This window comes from Baudoinia panamericana (assembly GCF_000338955.1).
Source record: "Baudoinia panamericana UAMH 10762 unplaced genomic scaffold BAUCOscaffold_10, whole genome shotgun sequence".
NCBI lineage: Eukaryota > Fungi > Ascomycota > Dothideomycetes > Mycosphaerellales > Teratosphaeriaceae > Baudoinia > Baudoinia panamericana.
In genome coordinates, this window is record NW_006911266.1 from 762,386 (window position 1) to 775,198 (window position 12,813).

Here is a 12,813-nt window from a genome sequence, read left to right on the forward strand (position 1 = left end):
GCGTAAGCGTGCAGCAACTTCAGTTCACCTGCATGGTCAAGATTGAAGTACCTACAAGCGAAGCAGTCAATCGAGTCCGTCGCCCTGTTGCAGTCTCACCGGAGTGAGCCAAGCCATCAACGGTGATACGGCACGAGCACCTCATACAACCGCTCCTCAGCCTTACTGCCGGCGAACCCTTACATATATCAGAAGGGCCCTCAGCGGGCGAAACTCGACATATTCCTCTCAAGATCCCCTCATCGACATCCTATCGTTCCAGTTCTCACTACAGTCAAGTCAATATGACGACGCCTTACGACCCAAACAACTACCCAACAGCGCCGCCACCCATGACTCGCGCGAGAGGTTCATCATCAGCGGCCACCCGCTACACGCCAGACGCCTACGCCTACCAACATCCGCACGAGCAACAACAGCAGCTCGCCGCTCAAGACCCGTACCCAACCGCAGGCTACCCTTTCCCATATGGCAAACCCGCACCACCACCACCCCAACCGCCCATGCCTCAAAGACCCTCCTACGGCTACGGACCCAGTGCGCCTCCACCCTCCAGTGCAGACCAAGCACAAACTCTTCATCCCGACGCCGCACTAGCTAACCCTCCCTACCCCGTCACAACAGCAGACCCCTACTACGCCCCTCCACCCGCACGTCCGATCGAAGACCGCGAGCGACGCGCAAGCTACAGCTCCCAGCGATCCCGCGACTCGCGGCACTCGCATCGCTCCCACCACAGCCACCGCTCTCACCGGACTGAGTCGGAGGAGCGGGAGCGGGGGCGCAGACACCGACGCCGTGAGAGGGAGCACAGGGAGGCGAAGGCGGATTACTATTCGGGAAAGGAGAAGGACTTGAAGCATGATAAGGGCGCACCTACGTGGGGGGATACGGTGTTTGGGCTCTTTGATGCAGTTAAGGATGCGTTTGGGCCCAGGGGAAAGTATTGAAGTTGGGAAGATTAGGGATGGGCTGCTATACGAGTATAACGAATGTGTTAGAGCATGACGCTCCAATCTTGACGAGAGCATGACGATAACGAGATATACCCGATGGCATTCGTGTGTACTTAACATAATCTTATTCCTGTTTCAACAGAATGACACAAACATCTTAGCATGGCATGATTGAAATCTTCTTCTTTCGTATGATCGTATCTTCGATGTATGTGGCTGATAGCTCGTTCAACAATGGTGAGAGACTTAGGAGGTGCAGAGCGCTTGCAAATCGTTCTAATACTGCGCGTGACAGCGATCTTGTGGCTTGCGCCATGTTTCGCAATTCCAGTCGCATGTCGACACTCCTAGTGTACTGTGCTTGCAACATAGCATCCGTATATACAATCCGTAGCACATGTACATACAGCCCGAAGTGACGGTCAATGCCGCTCGAACGCTCGACGCCGCACGTGCACCCTACAACCGCTCAATGCGCCACGATAAAAAACGTGTTGATGACCAAACAAACAACCATCACCACCAACCCATAAATCGCCAATGCCAGACTCAACTTCCGCAGCACATCTCGCTGCCACTGTCGGCCGCGAATCCTGCTCGTCCATGGTTTTCGGCCACGAGCAACCGGCGAACCCGCGTCTTCGTCTTCACCAGAGCCCTCGTAATCCTCGTCGTCTTCGTCCTTCAGCAGGCGCTGATGGTGTGGACTATCCGGCGACGAAATCTTGTAGTAGAAGAGACCTGGTAAGATGAACGAGATGCTCGTCGATCCCGTACTACCCACGTACGCTAGCACTTTATCCAAGCTGGACACGGTCATGGCGACGATGTAGGAGAGGATGATGATAGCCGTGGTGATGACCGCAAACCGCAGCTCAGACATGTCCTCCGGTTTTGGCCGCGAAGGGACCTTTTGGCTGCCTCCGCCATTGCCAGATGATAGCAAACTACTCCGCGTCGGACTTCCAGACGCTGGTGTGAATTCCTCGTTGTTCTTGCTCCGGCCTTGCGGACGCCATTTGCTGACTGCGTCCACGGAGGCGCGGCAAGGGTGGACTTGCAGTGGGTAGCTGAACATGACAAGGACGACGATTGCGGCGCGACCGATGGTGGAGAAGACGGAGGGTGTGTATTGGGCGACGATGTTGCCCATGATGTTGGTGCCAAAGGAGAGGTAGCCGGTGATGGCCACGAGGATGTAGATGGAGGCTGCGCTGCCGATGGAGGCGCCGACGACGGCGGTGGTGCGGAGGGGTGTGTTATTCGCGATTTCGTTTAGGATGGAGAACATCTGCGATTTCGTTAGATTCTATGAATGTGTGGTTGGCTGACTTCGCGGCGCGCGTACGTTCTGATGGCATGTATATGCAAATACGATGATCGGAAAGCTTGCGAGGGTTGGGATGGCCCCTTGCCATTGAACCCAGTTGATATCGCCACGCTCCGGAAGGGTGTCGCCACTCGCGTAGTGATATACGACGAGAACGACCAGGTATGCAATCGAGACCAGAGCAATGACCGATGTGTACTTCAAGCTGTCAAGCTTGCGCAGGAACGACAGGGGTATCACAATCAACCTGATTCACTCGTCAGCTTCACCTCTCGGCTTTGGTAAAAGATAAAAGTCCTCACATGAACGCCGTAACCCAGAACCGCCTATCAAGCAAATACAGCGCATCGCCCACGTCCCCAAACCCTCTGACAACGCCTGGCATGAGATCGCCAATGATGATCAAATAGCTCACTCCCACGCCAAAACACTTGATCGCAATCGCCGCGTCAAACACCACCGCCGCATTGGGATACGTGATCTGACTCAGCGCAAAGAAACTGCTTGCCCCTCGGTCAAGGTATCGTGCGCATCTCGTTTGCAGGTACAACCCAAAGCCCGCGGTCAGACCCGCCCATAGTATGACAATGGTGCCTAATGTGATGCCCATATTGCTCAGCGCATGTGGCATGGCGAGTACGCCGGCGCCGACGATGGTATTGACGAGGTTGATGACGGAGGAGGTCCATGATGCTGAACCTGCCATGCCGACCTGCTTTGGGTGTCGTCTTCTGCTGCCGTGGGAGGCTTGGCTCGTAGGGCGCGAGCCATGTTCGCTGGGGGTGCCGTGAATGGCGGCGTAGGATGGCATTGCTTATGACTCTTTTCCTTTCCAATGGCAGAACAAAATCGGGGCGTTGTGGGCTATCGGAGCAGCATTGGGGAGTCGCGCACAACCGAACGGGTAGGTCGCGTGCTCAAGGTCGTTGCTGCGAGGGGCCGTCAGTCTATAAAAAGTCGTGATGAGTTGAGAGATAACAAGGCTCGTGCTTTGCACGCGGGAAGTGGTCATCGGCGGCGGGTTGGCGGCGGGCGGAGCGCCCCCTGCATCGGCTGGCGGACTTAGGCTTCACCACCTGCCGGCAATGAAGTTACAACATGGGCAGCATGCGACGATGACATCGGCAGCATCGAAGGCGACGGCAACGGACACCATTGCGCTGCTTGAAGAGCGGCTACACCGCATCGACTACGCACTGAATGGAGATGCTGCGACCTATGATACACCAGTTGCAACCATAGGCAACGGCTCAGCATTAGCCCGGTTGCGTACACTCGAGCGGACAGTGTCGCAACTTGTCGCACGCTCACCAGCAGCTGCAGACGCCATATCACTACACAAGCAGCACCCATCCATCTTCAACACTACCGCGGGCGCAGCTTCGCCTCTACCAACCACCCAGCTTGCGGCGCTCGTGCTTGCTCGAGCCTCGCTCTACATCTCCACCGCCGCACACCTGACACAGCTGCAGGACACGCATATCCCCGATCCAGCACCGTTGACGAAGTTGGTCAATCTACTATCGCGGCTAGAGAGAGCACGGACGAGGCAGCACCAGCAAGCGCGCGAACTCGCCGAGCTTAGACAGCGTAGCGCACTGGCGGTGGAGAAGTGGTACGAGGTCGGTGTGCTGGAGATGGGTGAGAACTGGGCTGACTGGGAGGAGCGGGTGCGGGAGGTGGAAATATTGGTGCGGAGGAGAGAGGCGGCGAAGAGGAGGGAGGAAGGAGCGGTCTGACTGACTGGCAATAAATCTCAAGTGGATGCAGCTTTATCGAGTTCCTGCTAACCGGAGCTGGACCGTCTGGCGCAAGTCATGGGTTCGATCCGTCATTGACTTCATGCTGCGACTTTCGTTGCGGCAACAGTACGCCTTCGAAGAACGTGCTGATGTCCTTACCGTCTTCGAGACTGCCAATATAGGACACGTGATGATCGGGCCGAAGAACGACGACGCAACCCGTATGCATATCGACGCCATACCCATGGTAAGCCTGGCTATCTTTGCACCCTGGATCCATAGAGCCGGCATCATCTGCGAATACCTTCCAATAGTCCCACCCCAGCGTCTCATCCCAGGGGTGGTAGACATCATGCAGCCGGAGTATGTCGAAAGCTGTCCGGGCCCCGGAGTGGATCAGAAGCACCTCAATAGCCGAATGTGTCCGTTCGGCTCCGCCTGTATATCGCCGGCAGACCTTGCCCAGCAACTCGCCAAGAGCCTGTGTTTTCTCCCATTGTTGTGGAGTAGTCAGGTCGCCGGCAAACACTACAACTCGCCACCTGCCGTTACTAGGAAGGACGTCCGCCAAGTGGATGACGTTCGCCTCAGCCTGACACACAACCTTCAACGACGGCATTCTCTGGCCTATTGTGACGCCTTTCGCGCGCTCTGGATCGCTAGTCACGCTAGCATGCGAGCAGGCTGCGCCGTTAGTGCTCGACTTAGCTTTCGTAATCGACAGAGATTGCGATACCAGCTGACCCGGCCCATACTTAACGGCGACGCCGCTCAGGAACCTCCCGAAGCCTTCTCTGTACTTCTGATACTCCCGGCTTTGCTCGCTCGGTCCGTGTGAGTAGAACTCCGCCATCTCCCGGTCAAGCTCAATTAACTGCAGAGCGATACTTCTCCGCTCAGCTTCGTAAGTGGTCAGGATCTCGCGCTTCGCAGACCCTTCCAAAACCGAGCCCAGCTTCCAGCCGAGATTGAAGGAATCTTGCATGCTCACGTTCATGCCTTGGCCCATCATCGGCGAGTGCGTATGCACCGCGTCACCGCATAGGAAGATGCGATCCCGGTAGCTAAAGCGTGAAGCGACTCGCTGTCCGATAGTGTAGACGGACTGCCAATCGCATATCCGGAAGTCAAGACTGTACGGCCGCATTACCGACCGCGCCTGGTCAAGGATGGTTTGGGGAGTGGCGGACTGAGCGCTAGACCTTTCACCTGCTTTCGTCTCGCCCAATTGCACGTACAGACGAACAAGGCGATGTTCGCGTGGCACGGTCATGATGCTACCGCAGTTGGAGTGGATGATGCATGAGAGGCGAATGTCAGCTGTGAGACAGTGATCAGCTTCAACGATAGGTGAGGTTGCGATGCGAAAGGTATGTAAGCGTACGCACGGAAGTCCGTCAAAGGCACGATGTCCATGACACCAAAGTGCTTGTTGGTATGCTCGCCTTCCATTCTAATGCCAAGCTGCTTGCGCACCCAGCTGTGTGCGCCGTCGCAGCCGACGACGTATTTGGCTCGGACGGTCTCGGCGGCGCATCCGTTGGCGGTGTTGCGGATGGTCAGAGTGATAGGGTGTGCCTCGTCGCTGTCACATAGCCCATCATCAACAACGAGAGATTCAGGCCTCGTTGATCGTTCAAGCCTGACCCTTCCCGTCCGATCTAAATAGTCCAGTAGCACCTGTTCCGTTAGTCCCTGATTGAGGCTGACCTGCGGAAAGCGACTCAGATCGTGCGGTTGTGCGGCAAGTCGTGCTGTCCTCTTAACATAATTCGGATTATGTGGGTCTGGGTTCCAGGAAGCGAGCTCGTTGACACGGTAAGCATCTTTCAGCACTCCATCTACCACATCAAATGAGTCCAGGATCTCTAGCGTTCTCGAGTGTAGACCGTCGGCGTGCCCGCTTCCAGTTCGTTCGGCTTGATTATCGATGAGACGTGCTGATACATTGAATTGGCTCGCCCATGCCGCCAGCATAAGACCGGCCGGTCCTGCGCCGACGATGAGGAGGTCAGTAAAGGACTCCATCACCCGCGCCTACCTACAGACGCTCAGAGGGTTCGCACGGATATGTGGCGTAGGGCGTGGCAACATGGGTAGGGAAACAGATCTTCATGCACGAAACGCAAAGTTACCCCATGCACGATCCTAGCGCCCCTTGCAGGATCGTCAGGTACCGCGCGCATGTTGCCGTCATGGCTCGGTCATACAGAGTAGAGTTTTGTCTTAGGCGATCACACGATCATGGTTGCGTTCTGGGGAGTGTATAATCAGGCAACCCGCCCCAGACCTGGATTCAGTGTACATCAATGGTGAAGCGGGAGTAGGATTGAACGAGAATTACAGCGCCGGACCGAAAGCGTCCAGAGACGGCGAGGAGAATCTAACCTATCGTTCATATGATGCCCCGCCGGAGACGGTACTCTCGAACGCATTAAGATCCTGATGTCGACCCAGGCTATGCACAGGGTTTGAAAGTCTGCAGTAGGAGACTCGAGAGTTGCATCTTTTAGTGAAGGTTGCGTTGCTATTTGATGAAAGACTGTTGATATCCTAAAGCGTCGTCAGAATGCCCAGGCGTGTGTCTTGGCTCAAGCGCCACACCTTGATGCCGCCCGGTGCCCCTTGCAGATAAATGCTGTGGCACGGCAACTCTCGTCTGCAACTACGATAAGGACCTTGATAATAAACCACTGCCAATTGTATACAGCAACAGTCTCCCCGAATCGCGGTTCGTCGCGAATCGTGATAATCGGCTCCGGCGCGAACAAAGCGTACGACTTATTCGCGTAAGTGTGAGGTGCATTAACGCTTTCGTCACGACTGCGTCTCTGTGACTATAAGCGGAAAGTAGAAGATCTTGCGAGATGCAACAGTAAGTAGATCCCACAACCATTTTTCTCTCAGCCTACGCATCTTTCTTGCATGCTGCAACAATGACTCAAACTACTACTGCCGACTCTGCTGCTCCCGACCGTAAGCACCTCATAAACGGGTTCATCAGCGGCTCCCTCAATGGCAGCCTGAACGGACATATCAAACCTCAGTCCAATGGTTCATCTCAGCATGATGCTGCGGACGAGCCCGAGATTATTGATATCAGGCAGAACGGACTGTCTCTGTCGCTCACCGATGACATTCACAAGGGTCTCCACGCACCTTCTGGAGCGCGAAGTCTCCCTGGACTACTTCTGTGGAACGATGAGGGTCTGAGATTGTTCGAGGAAGTCACGTACGAGTCCGAGTACTATCTTACCAACGCTGAGATCGCCCTGCTCGAGGGTCACGCGCAAGAGATAGCCAAAGACATTGAAGCGGGCAGTATACTCCTCGAGTTGGGCAGTGGCAACCTTAGGAAAGTGAACATCTTGCTCAAAGCGCTAGATGCGCAGCAAAAGGACGTCGATTACTATGCGCTGGATTTGGACCGTTCCGAGCTGGAGCGCACCTTACGGCAGGTGCAACCCGGGACCTTCCGGCATGTACGGTGTCGTGGCCTCTTAGGCACGTATGACGAAGGGCAGACGTGGCTATCACAGCCAGATAATGCATCTCGGCCGAAATGTGTGATGTCGCTAGGCTCGACCATTGGTAGCATGACCAGGGCAGAATGCGCCGACTTTTTGCGAGCATGGGCAGCAACTCTATTGGCGGACGCAGGCGATCGGTCAAAAGGAAGTAAGAACCGCGTCATTATGGGCATTGACGCCTGCAAAGATGCGGACAAAGTCTGGCACGCGTACAATGACAAGGCGGGCTGCAACAAGCGTTTCATACTGAATGCGCTTACTTACGCGAACACGCAGCTAGGCAGAGAAGCTTTCAACCTGCAGGACTGGACATCGCAGGGCGTGTGGGAAGCTGAGGAGGGCAGGCATAGTCAATATGTCGTGCCACTGACAGACGTGCAATTCGACGACGTGCGACTTGCGAAGGGCGAGAAGGTCTATGTGGTGTCGAGCTATAAGTACGATAAGGCGGAGGGACGTCGTCTGTTCGATCAAGCGGGCCTCGAGGAGTTAAAGAGCTTTATGAATCAGGATAGTTCTTACGGTAAGTGTGCACTGGTTACGGCGTAAGGAATGTTAGAACGAGTAAGCTGATCTGTGGTTTACTGCTAGGCCTCCACGTTCTTCGTCCGCGTGTGCTGTGTAACTGAGTCGTACCGTCTCTCCACATTTGGAGAGGTCTCATGCATGAGCGGAAGCAGGGAGCATAGAATCGAGAGACGGTCAAGGCGCAGCTGAAAAAGCGAAAAGTCCAGCATTTGCAGGTGTACGGACCTTGCAAGCATTACTACTTGTCAAACATTCTAGACACATCATGCCCACCGAAGCCGATGCTGATGCAACCTCTGCATCATGTGTGCTACGACGCCAGTATATCTTTCATTGACGGCGTCAACTCTGCTCCCACCGCTTCTCTATTGCTCACCAAGAGCGTCTTAAAGATCTAATAGGGGGTCTGTCATTTCGCGCACGCAGTGCAAAAGGTCGCTAATGCGCCTTCACCGACTCATCTAGTTTTATTTCGAGCTTCGTGAGGTCTTCGAGGGTACAGCAGCGTCACCCTTTCCGGTGAAGAAGGCTTTGACAGCTGCTGACAGTTTGCTCGTTCGATCGCTTCGTTTCGATGCCTCTCCTTGGGCCGATGCTTCGCTTTCTTTGGAAGTGTCGTCTTGCTTTTCATGGGAAGGCGTCTTCTCCATCAATCGCGGAGGTGCGTATGGTTCATTGGCTTTTGCGTAGGTCGGAAGCTGGTCATTAGGGCGTGGTGTTGCCTCGAGCACACGGGCTCGATCCTCGACAAGCTGCTCCCAGCCTATCACGGGATGTTGATGTTGTGGCATCGTGCAGGAACCTGCCGATGCCCACGGGTTGTGTGTGGTTTGCAGTAAGAGTGAGAATGCTTATCCTGGAGTCAAGAATGGTACCTACGCTGTTCCGCCAGCAGGTAAGACGGAAGCTGTGACACACTGTCTTCGCGTCGCCACCTACTGTCTATATAATGACCTACTGGTAAACGCAAGCTTGCCATGGTGTCGACTACACGTCGTGCGATTGCTAAGGTGAGGAAGCATGGTGCCCAGACCCAGACGACGGTGAACGAGACACCGAGTCCGTAGGCTGGCGGATGGAGCTGGGCAAATTATCAGCAACTCATGCGTGCTCCGAGTCCAGACACCATCCGAGCCCGCCTTATGGCGCTTTCGAGACACCGCCGTCCTACGCCGGAGTTGCTTGCCGAGTTATGCGCATCCAGACTGCTGAAGATCATCCCGTGTGAAATAATGCGTACGGGTCATACAGTGTTTGTAGTCAGTCTCCGATGGAGGCGTTACGGGCTTTCTGCTTGTTCTTCAGCATGTCGCACGCCATCTGCACGAAATCGAGGTCCATGTGCAGTAATTGAGTCCGGGGAGCTATATATAGTCTGAGATCGTGATGTCAAGTTGTGCCTCGTGGTGGTGCCTTGTGGCGAACCACTCCTGCCGAGACGGTTCGGCGAGGCCGACTGTACGTTGCTTCAACAACGACTATCGCAATGTCGTCGGAGTTGGTGGAACCCACATGAGTGGGCAACATCCCCAACGCCGCACGGCTTCTCCCGGAGGCTGGGCCGACCTCGGAGTTGAAGATGAACGCCGGGTATTGGAAGTGGTCAAAGGCAGGGTTGCTGGCGACGAATTTCGTAACATTGCTGCCTTCACATCTATCGCTTGCGCTTGATCATTGTTGCCTACTTTCCCGCTCGACCATCTCCGCACAGTATCTGGCGCTATCAGACCCAAGCCGGTAGTACATCCATGGCTGCATGTTGATCAGGCATCCAGGCAACTGTGTTCATAGGGCTACCATTGGCACGATGAGAGGTTTTCGAAACGGGTCATTTCTATGCTAGCAGACTGTCTCAATACCAGAACGATCTAGGACTTCTTTCATCCTAACGTCTCAGACCTGCTCTGGACTTGTTGCGGTGACTCATTGGCGACTAAGCCGTGGAAGCAGGATCAACCGCACATCAAGCCGCCTAAATTGTCCCGTGTCGAACCAGGATGGCAGAAGTATTGGTCTCGACCGAGACGGAGACTGTCGAATCAGTGACACCATCGTACCGTCGGCGAGTCCGTCTGCAGGGCGCAAAATGAAAGATGCGAAGCTAACGAAGACCAGCAATGGCAAGTTGTTTAGCTGCGAGCCAGTATGTCTGCTGCCTTGAGGGTTGTCAATCAAATACTGTTCCTAACTTCGCGCAGTGTAGAAGAGGCAAGCTTCGTTGCGACCACAACAGCCCCGTCTGTGGTCGATGTGCTCGGCGTAACAAGCCCGAGCAGTGCATCTACCATCCTGCGCCGTAAGCTCTCCGCGTAAATCTGACCTTGTTAGAGTTACTCATCAATGACAGCTTGACAAAGCCACGCGGACCCGAGTCTACGGGCGTCCAGAAGAGCAAGCCACCATCGCGATCAGCGACGACCGTGCCATATCAACCCTCTTATCCAGCGACAACGTACGACCGGCCGCTCTCTGGACTTGTAAGCCCTCCTGGCAGCACCGGCGTCGGCGCACAACAACACGATCATTCTGCGTTCCGGCCAGTCAACAGACCATCCACGGGACGTAACGCCATCATTCAGCCTCCACCGCCGGTCATGGCTCCTACACCGACCTCTGGAGAGGATCGACGTACATCCTCATCCGCATCGTACGCAAGCCCTGAGGGGTCCATGTCATTCCGAGAAGGCAAGATTGGTTTCCTGGGTCCAACCAGCTACTCCTCGATCTTCACTGAAAACCCAGCTAGTCTGGGCCCAGGTGAGAACGAAGCGGTAGAAGACACGCCTAACTTGCCGCCCGTCTCTGCTGAGAGCATTAAGTCTGGAGCAGAGATATTAGCTCTGCTCCGAGATATTCCACTCTATGAGAAGTTCACACAGCGATGGTTCGATCTTTGTGAGGGTATTCTCGTTATGCAACCCGCCTACCGCATATGGATCGATGAGTTATGGTCCGAATTCGGCCGCTTACTGGTGCAAGGCAACCCGGAGCAACTGCGTAGCCTTTCGGAGCTGGTATGGCGAAACACACGGAAGCCGATGAAGATACACGGAAACATGACAGCTCGAGAGTGGGCCAAAGCTGCCTCCGGCCGGAACCTGAGATGGGAGATCGTTGGCATTATATTAACATTGGCTGGCCTGATTGCAACCAACCTCAGCAACTGGGACAGCATCTTCGACAACATTCGGGACCGCTACATTGATAGAGCCAGCTTTGCGGAGCGCATGCGAAAGGCTTCTGAGTTCTGTCTGTGCTTCTGCTACGAGTCCGAAGTGTTGAATGATCTGTATGTATGCTTCATGTACGAAGATCTCATATTGGTGGAATGCTTGAAAGGAGATGCGCATTATGCCGCATGGCAACGGACGGGAGAAGTCTGCGATGTCATTATCGCGCTAGGCCTGCATCAAGGGAACAGAGTCAGCGCGGAGACGCCATTCTTCCTCGCGGAGCTGCGGAAGAAGATCTTTGTCTCAGCGTACGGTCGTGACAAAGTGACTGCGACGTTTCTCGGTAGGCCACCAAGACTATCGCATCGATATTGTAAGATGCAAGAGCCGCTTGACCTCTCAGATGAAGACTTATTCCTGGAGGGAGCCGAACTGGAGGCGGCTCTCTCGCAACTCGACGCGAACGGATGGAATACGGGCGGAACGCTCTGTCGCACGACCTGGCTCCGTGTCTGGTTCCAACATTGCCGCATACGAGAAGACATCCTCGAGATAGCCCTAGGCTCGGAGGAAGAAGACATCACGTACAGAAGCAACCGAATCCGCGACGAATTGGACCGCCTACACGCCTCGTACCCGGCCTTCATGCGAATATCACCTGAGCAGGTACTGGAAGGTAGCGATGTGCAGGTAGGCAAAGGCTGGGGTTTCGCCAAATCCGAGCTAGGCGCGCGCCAGGTCAACGGCATCTTTATGATTTGCATTCACACTGGGATCACATATACCGAGTTCTTGCTTCAGCGCGCGATGATCAACCGACGAAAGATGGATTACAAGGATCTGATACCCATTTCCAAGCGGATTCTAAAGCTTGTGTTGTTGGCACAATCACGAAGAGACCTGTTCCGCGACTTCCAGGGCGACCTGATATATTTGGTAAGTATCAGTCCGATAGCCACCGCATGACAAGTGGCTGACATACAGTGCAGTGTACAACCCACGGCCTTCCCACTGCAGGTGTCCTAGCCATCGAACTCCTCAAGCAGGAACAATCACGCCAATACACCCCGGACATCCTACCTCGGTCTGAAACGATACAGGATCTCAGCGTCTTCATCTCGGCATTGGGAGCCGTAGAGCCGGGTGAGGGTAACTATTCAATCTGCAACCAAGGCCGGCGGGCATTAAAGCGGGTGCTGGATCAGATCTTAAGTCCACAGCCGCTTCCCACAACGTCCGCTGAACAGCCGGCGTTTGACGAGATGAGCTTATACTTTCCGACTGCTAACGATGCGGATTTCCTGCAGTGGCTGGAGAACGTGGAGTGGGATAAGGGCAATTTCATGGACGCTCCGCCAGGCTCTCAAGGGGTTGCGCCCTGAGTACTCGCTGTAGCTGGTCTGGCTGAGGTGCAATTTGTTGTTTACAGCATTAGGCGCAGGTTGTTGTTACAGCATTAGGCGCAGGCGGTAATGATCGTGATGCGAAATGTGCAGCGACGGCATGATGGCTTTGGGTAGTAACCTACTCGTATTATCCTTGCTCTCACTGTCA

The 12,813-nt window shown here is 54.8% G+C and overlaps 8 protein-coding genes across 8 annotated transcripts; 6 read left to right on the forward strand and 2 right to left on the reverse strand.

The window, feature by feature from the left end:
- Positions 1-39: 39 nt before the first annotated feature.
- On the forward strand, positions 40-1,036 carry BAUCODRAFT_220108 (uncharacterized protein). Its single transcript, XM_007680830.1, has one exon. The coding sequence runs from the start codon at positions 285-287 to the stop codon at positions 948-950; it is 666 nt and encodes a 221-aa protein (XP_007679020.1). The 5' UTR covers positions 40-284; the 3' UTR covers positions 951-1,036.
- BAUCODRAFT_220107 (uncharacterized protein) lies at positions 1,037-1,400 on the forward strand. The gene has a single exon (XM_007680831.1). It carries the CDS (start codon positions 1,124-1,126, stop codon positions 1,373-1,375), a length of 252 nt encoding a protein of 83 aa, XP_007679021.1. The 5' UTR covers positions 1,037-1,123; the 3' UTR covers positions 1,376-1,400.
- On the reverse strand, positions 1,401-3,234 carry BAUCODRAFT_220106 (uncharacterized protein). Its single transcript, XM_007680832.1, has 3 exons — positions 2,589-3,234; positions 2,305-2,533; positions 1,401-2,247 (listed from the first exon to the last, which is right to left on the reverse strand). Exons 1-3 carry the CDS (start codon positions 3,095-3,097, stop codon positions 1,426-1,428), a joined length of 1,560 nt encoding a protein of 519 aa, XP_007679022.1. The 5' UTR covers positions 3,098-3,234; the 3' UTR covers positions 1,401-1,425.
- A 176-nt stretch (positions 3,235-3,410) lies between these two features.
- On the forward strand, positions 3,411-4,025 carry BAUCODRAFT_52590 (uncharacterized protein; the record flags this gene model as incomplete). Its single annotated transcript, XM_007680542.2, has 1 exon — positions 3,411-4,025. A coding segment is annotated over one exon (615 nt), but the record flags the coding sequence as incomplete, so codon positions are not given.
- A 76-nt stretch (positions 4,026-4,101) lies between these two features.
- On the reverse strand, positions 4,102-6,056 carry BAUCODRAFT_124812 (uncharacterized protein; the record flags this gene model as incomplete). The annotated part of the gene is made up of 2 exons (XM_007680833.1): positions 4,102-5,348; positions 5,417-6,056. 2 exons carry the CDS (start codon positions 6,054-6,056, stop codon positions 4,102-4,104), a joined length of 1,887 nt encoding a protein of 628 aa, XP_007679023.1.
- Positions 6,057-6,709: 653 nt separating this feature from the next.
- Positions 6,710-8,587, forward strand: BAUCODRAFT_36554 (uncharacterized protein). The gene is made up of 2 exons (XM_007680464.1): positions 6,710-8,081; positions 8,150-8,587. Exons 1-2 carry the CDS (start codon positions 6,965-6,967, stop codon positions 8,185-8,187), a joined length of 1,155 nt encoding a protein of 384 aa, XP_007678654.1. The 5' UTR covers positions 6,710-6,964; the 3' UTR covers positions 8,188-8,587.
- Positions 8,588-9,033: 446 nt separating this feature from the next.
- BAUCODRAFT_220265 (uncharacterized protein) lies at positions 9,034-9,524 on the forward strand. The gene has a single exon (XM_007680834.1). It carries the CDS (start codon positions 9,190-9,192, stop codon positions 9,463-9,465), a length of 276 nt encoding a protein of 91 aa, XP_007679024.1. The 5' UTR covers positions 9,034-9,189; the 3' UTR covers positions 9,466-9,524.
- Positions 9,525-9,717: 193 nt separating this feature from the next.
- On the forward strand, positions 9,718-12,776 carry BAUCODRAFT_36555 (uncharacterized protein). Its single transcript, XM_007680465.1, has 4 exons — positions 9,718-10,229; positions 10,285-10,382; positions 10,434-12,195; positions 12,249-12,776. Exons 1-4 carry the CDS (start codon positions 10,173-10,175, stop codon positions 12,639-12,641), a joined length of 2,310 nt encoding a protein of 769 aa, XP_007678655.1. The 5' UTR covers positions 9,718-10,172; the 3' UTR covers positions 12,642-12,776.
- Positions 12,777-12,813: the final 37 nt, after the last annotated feature.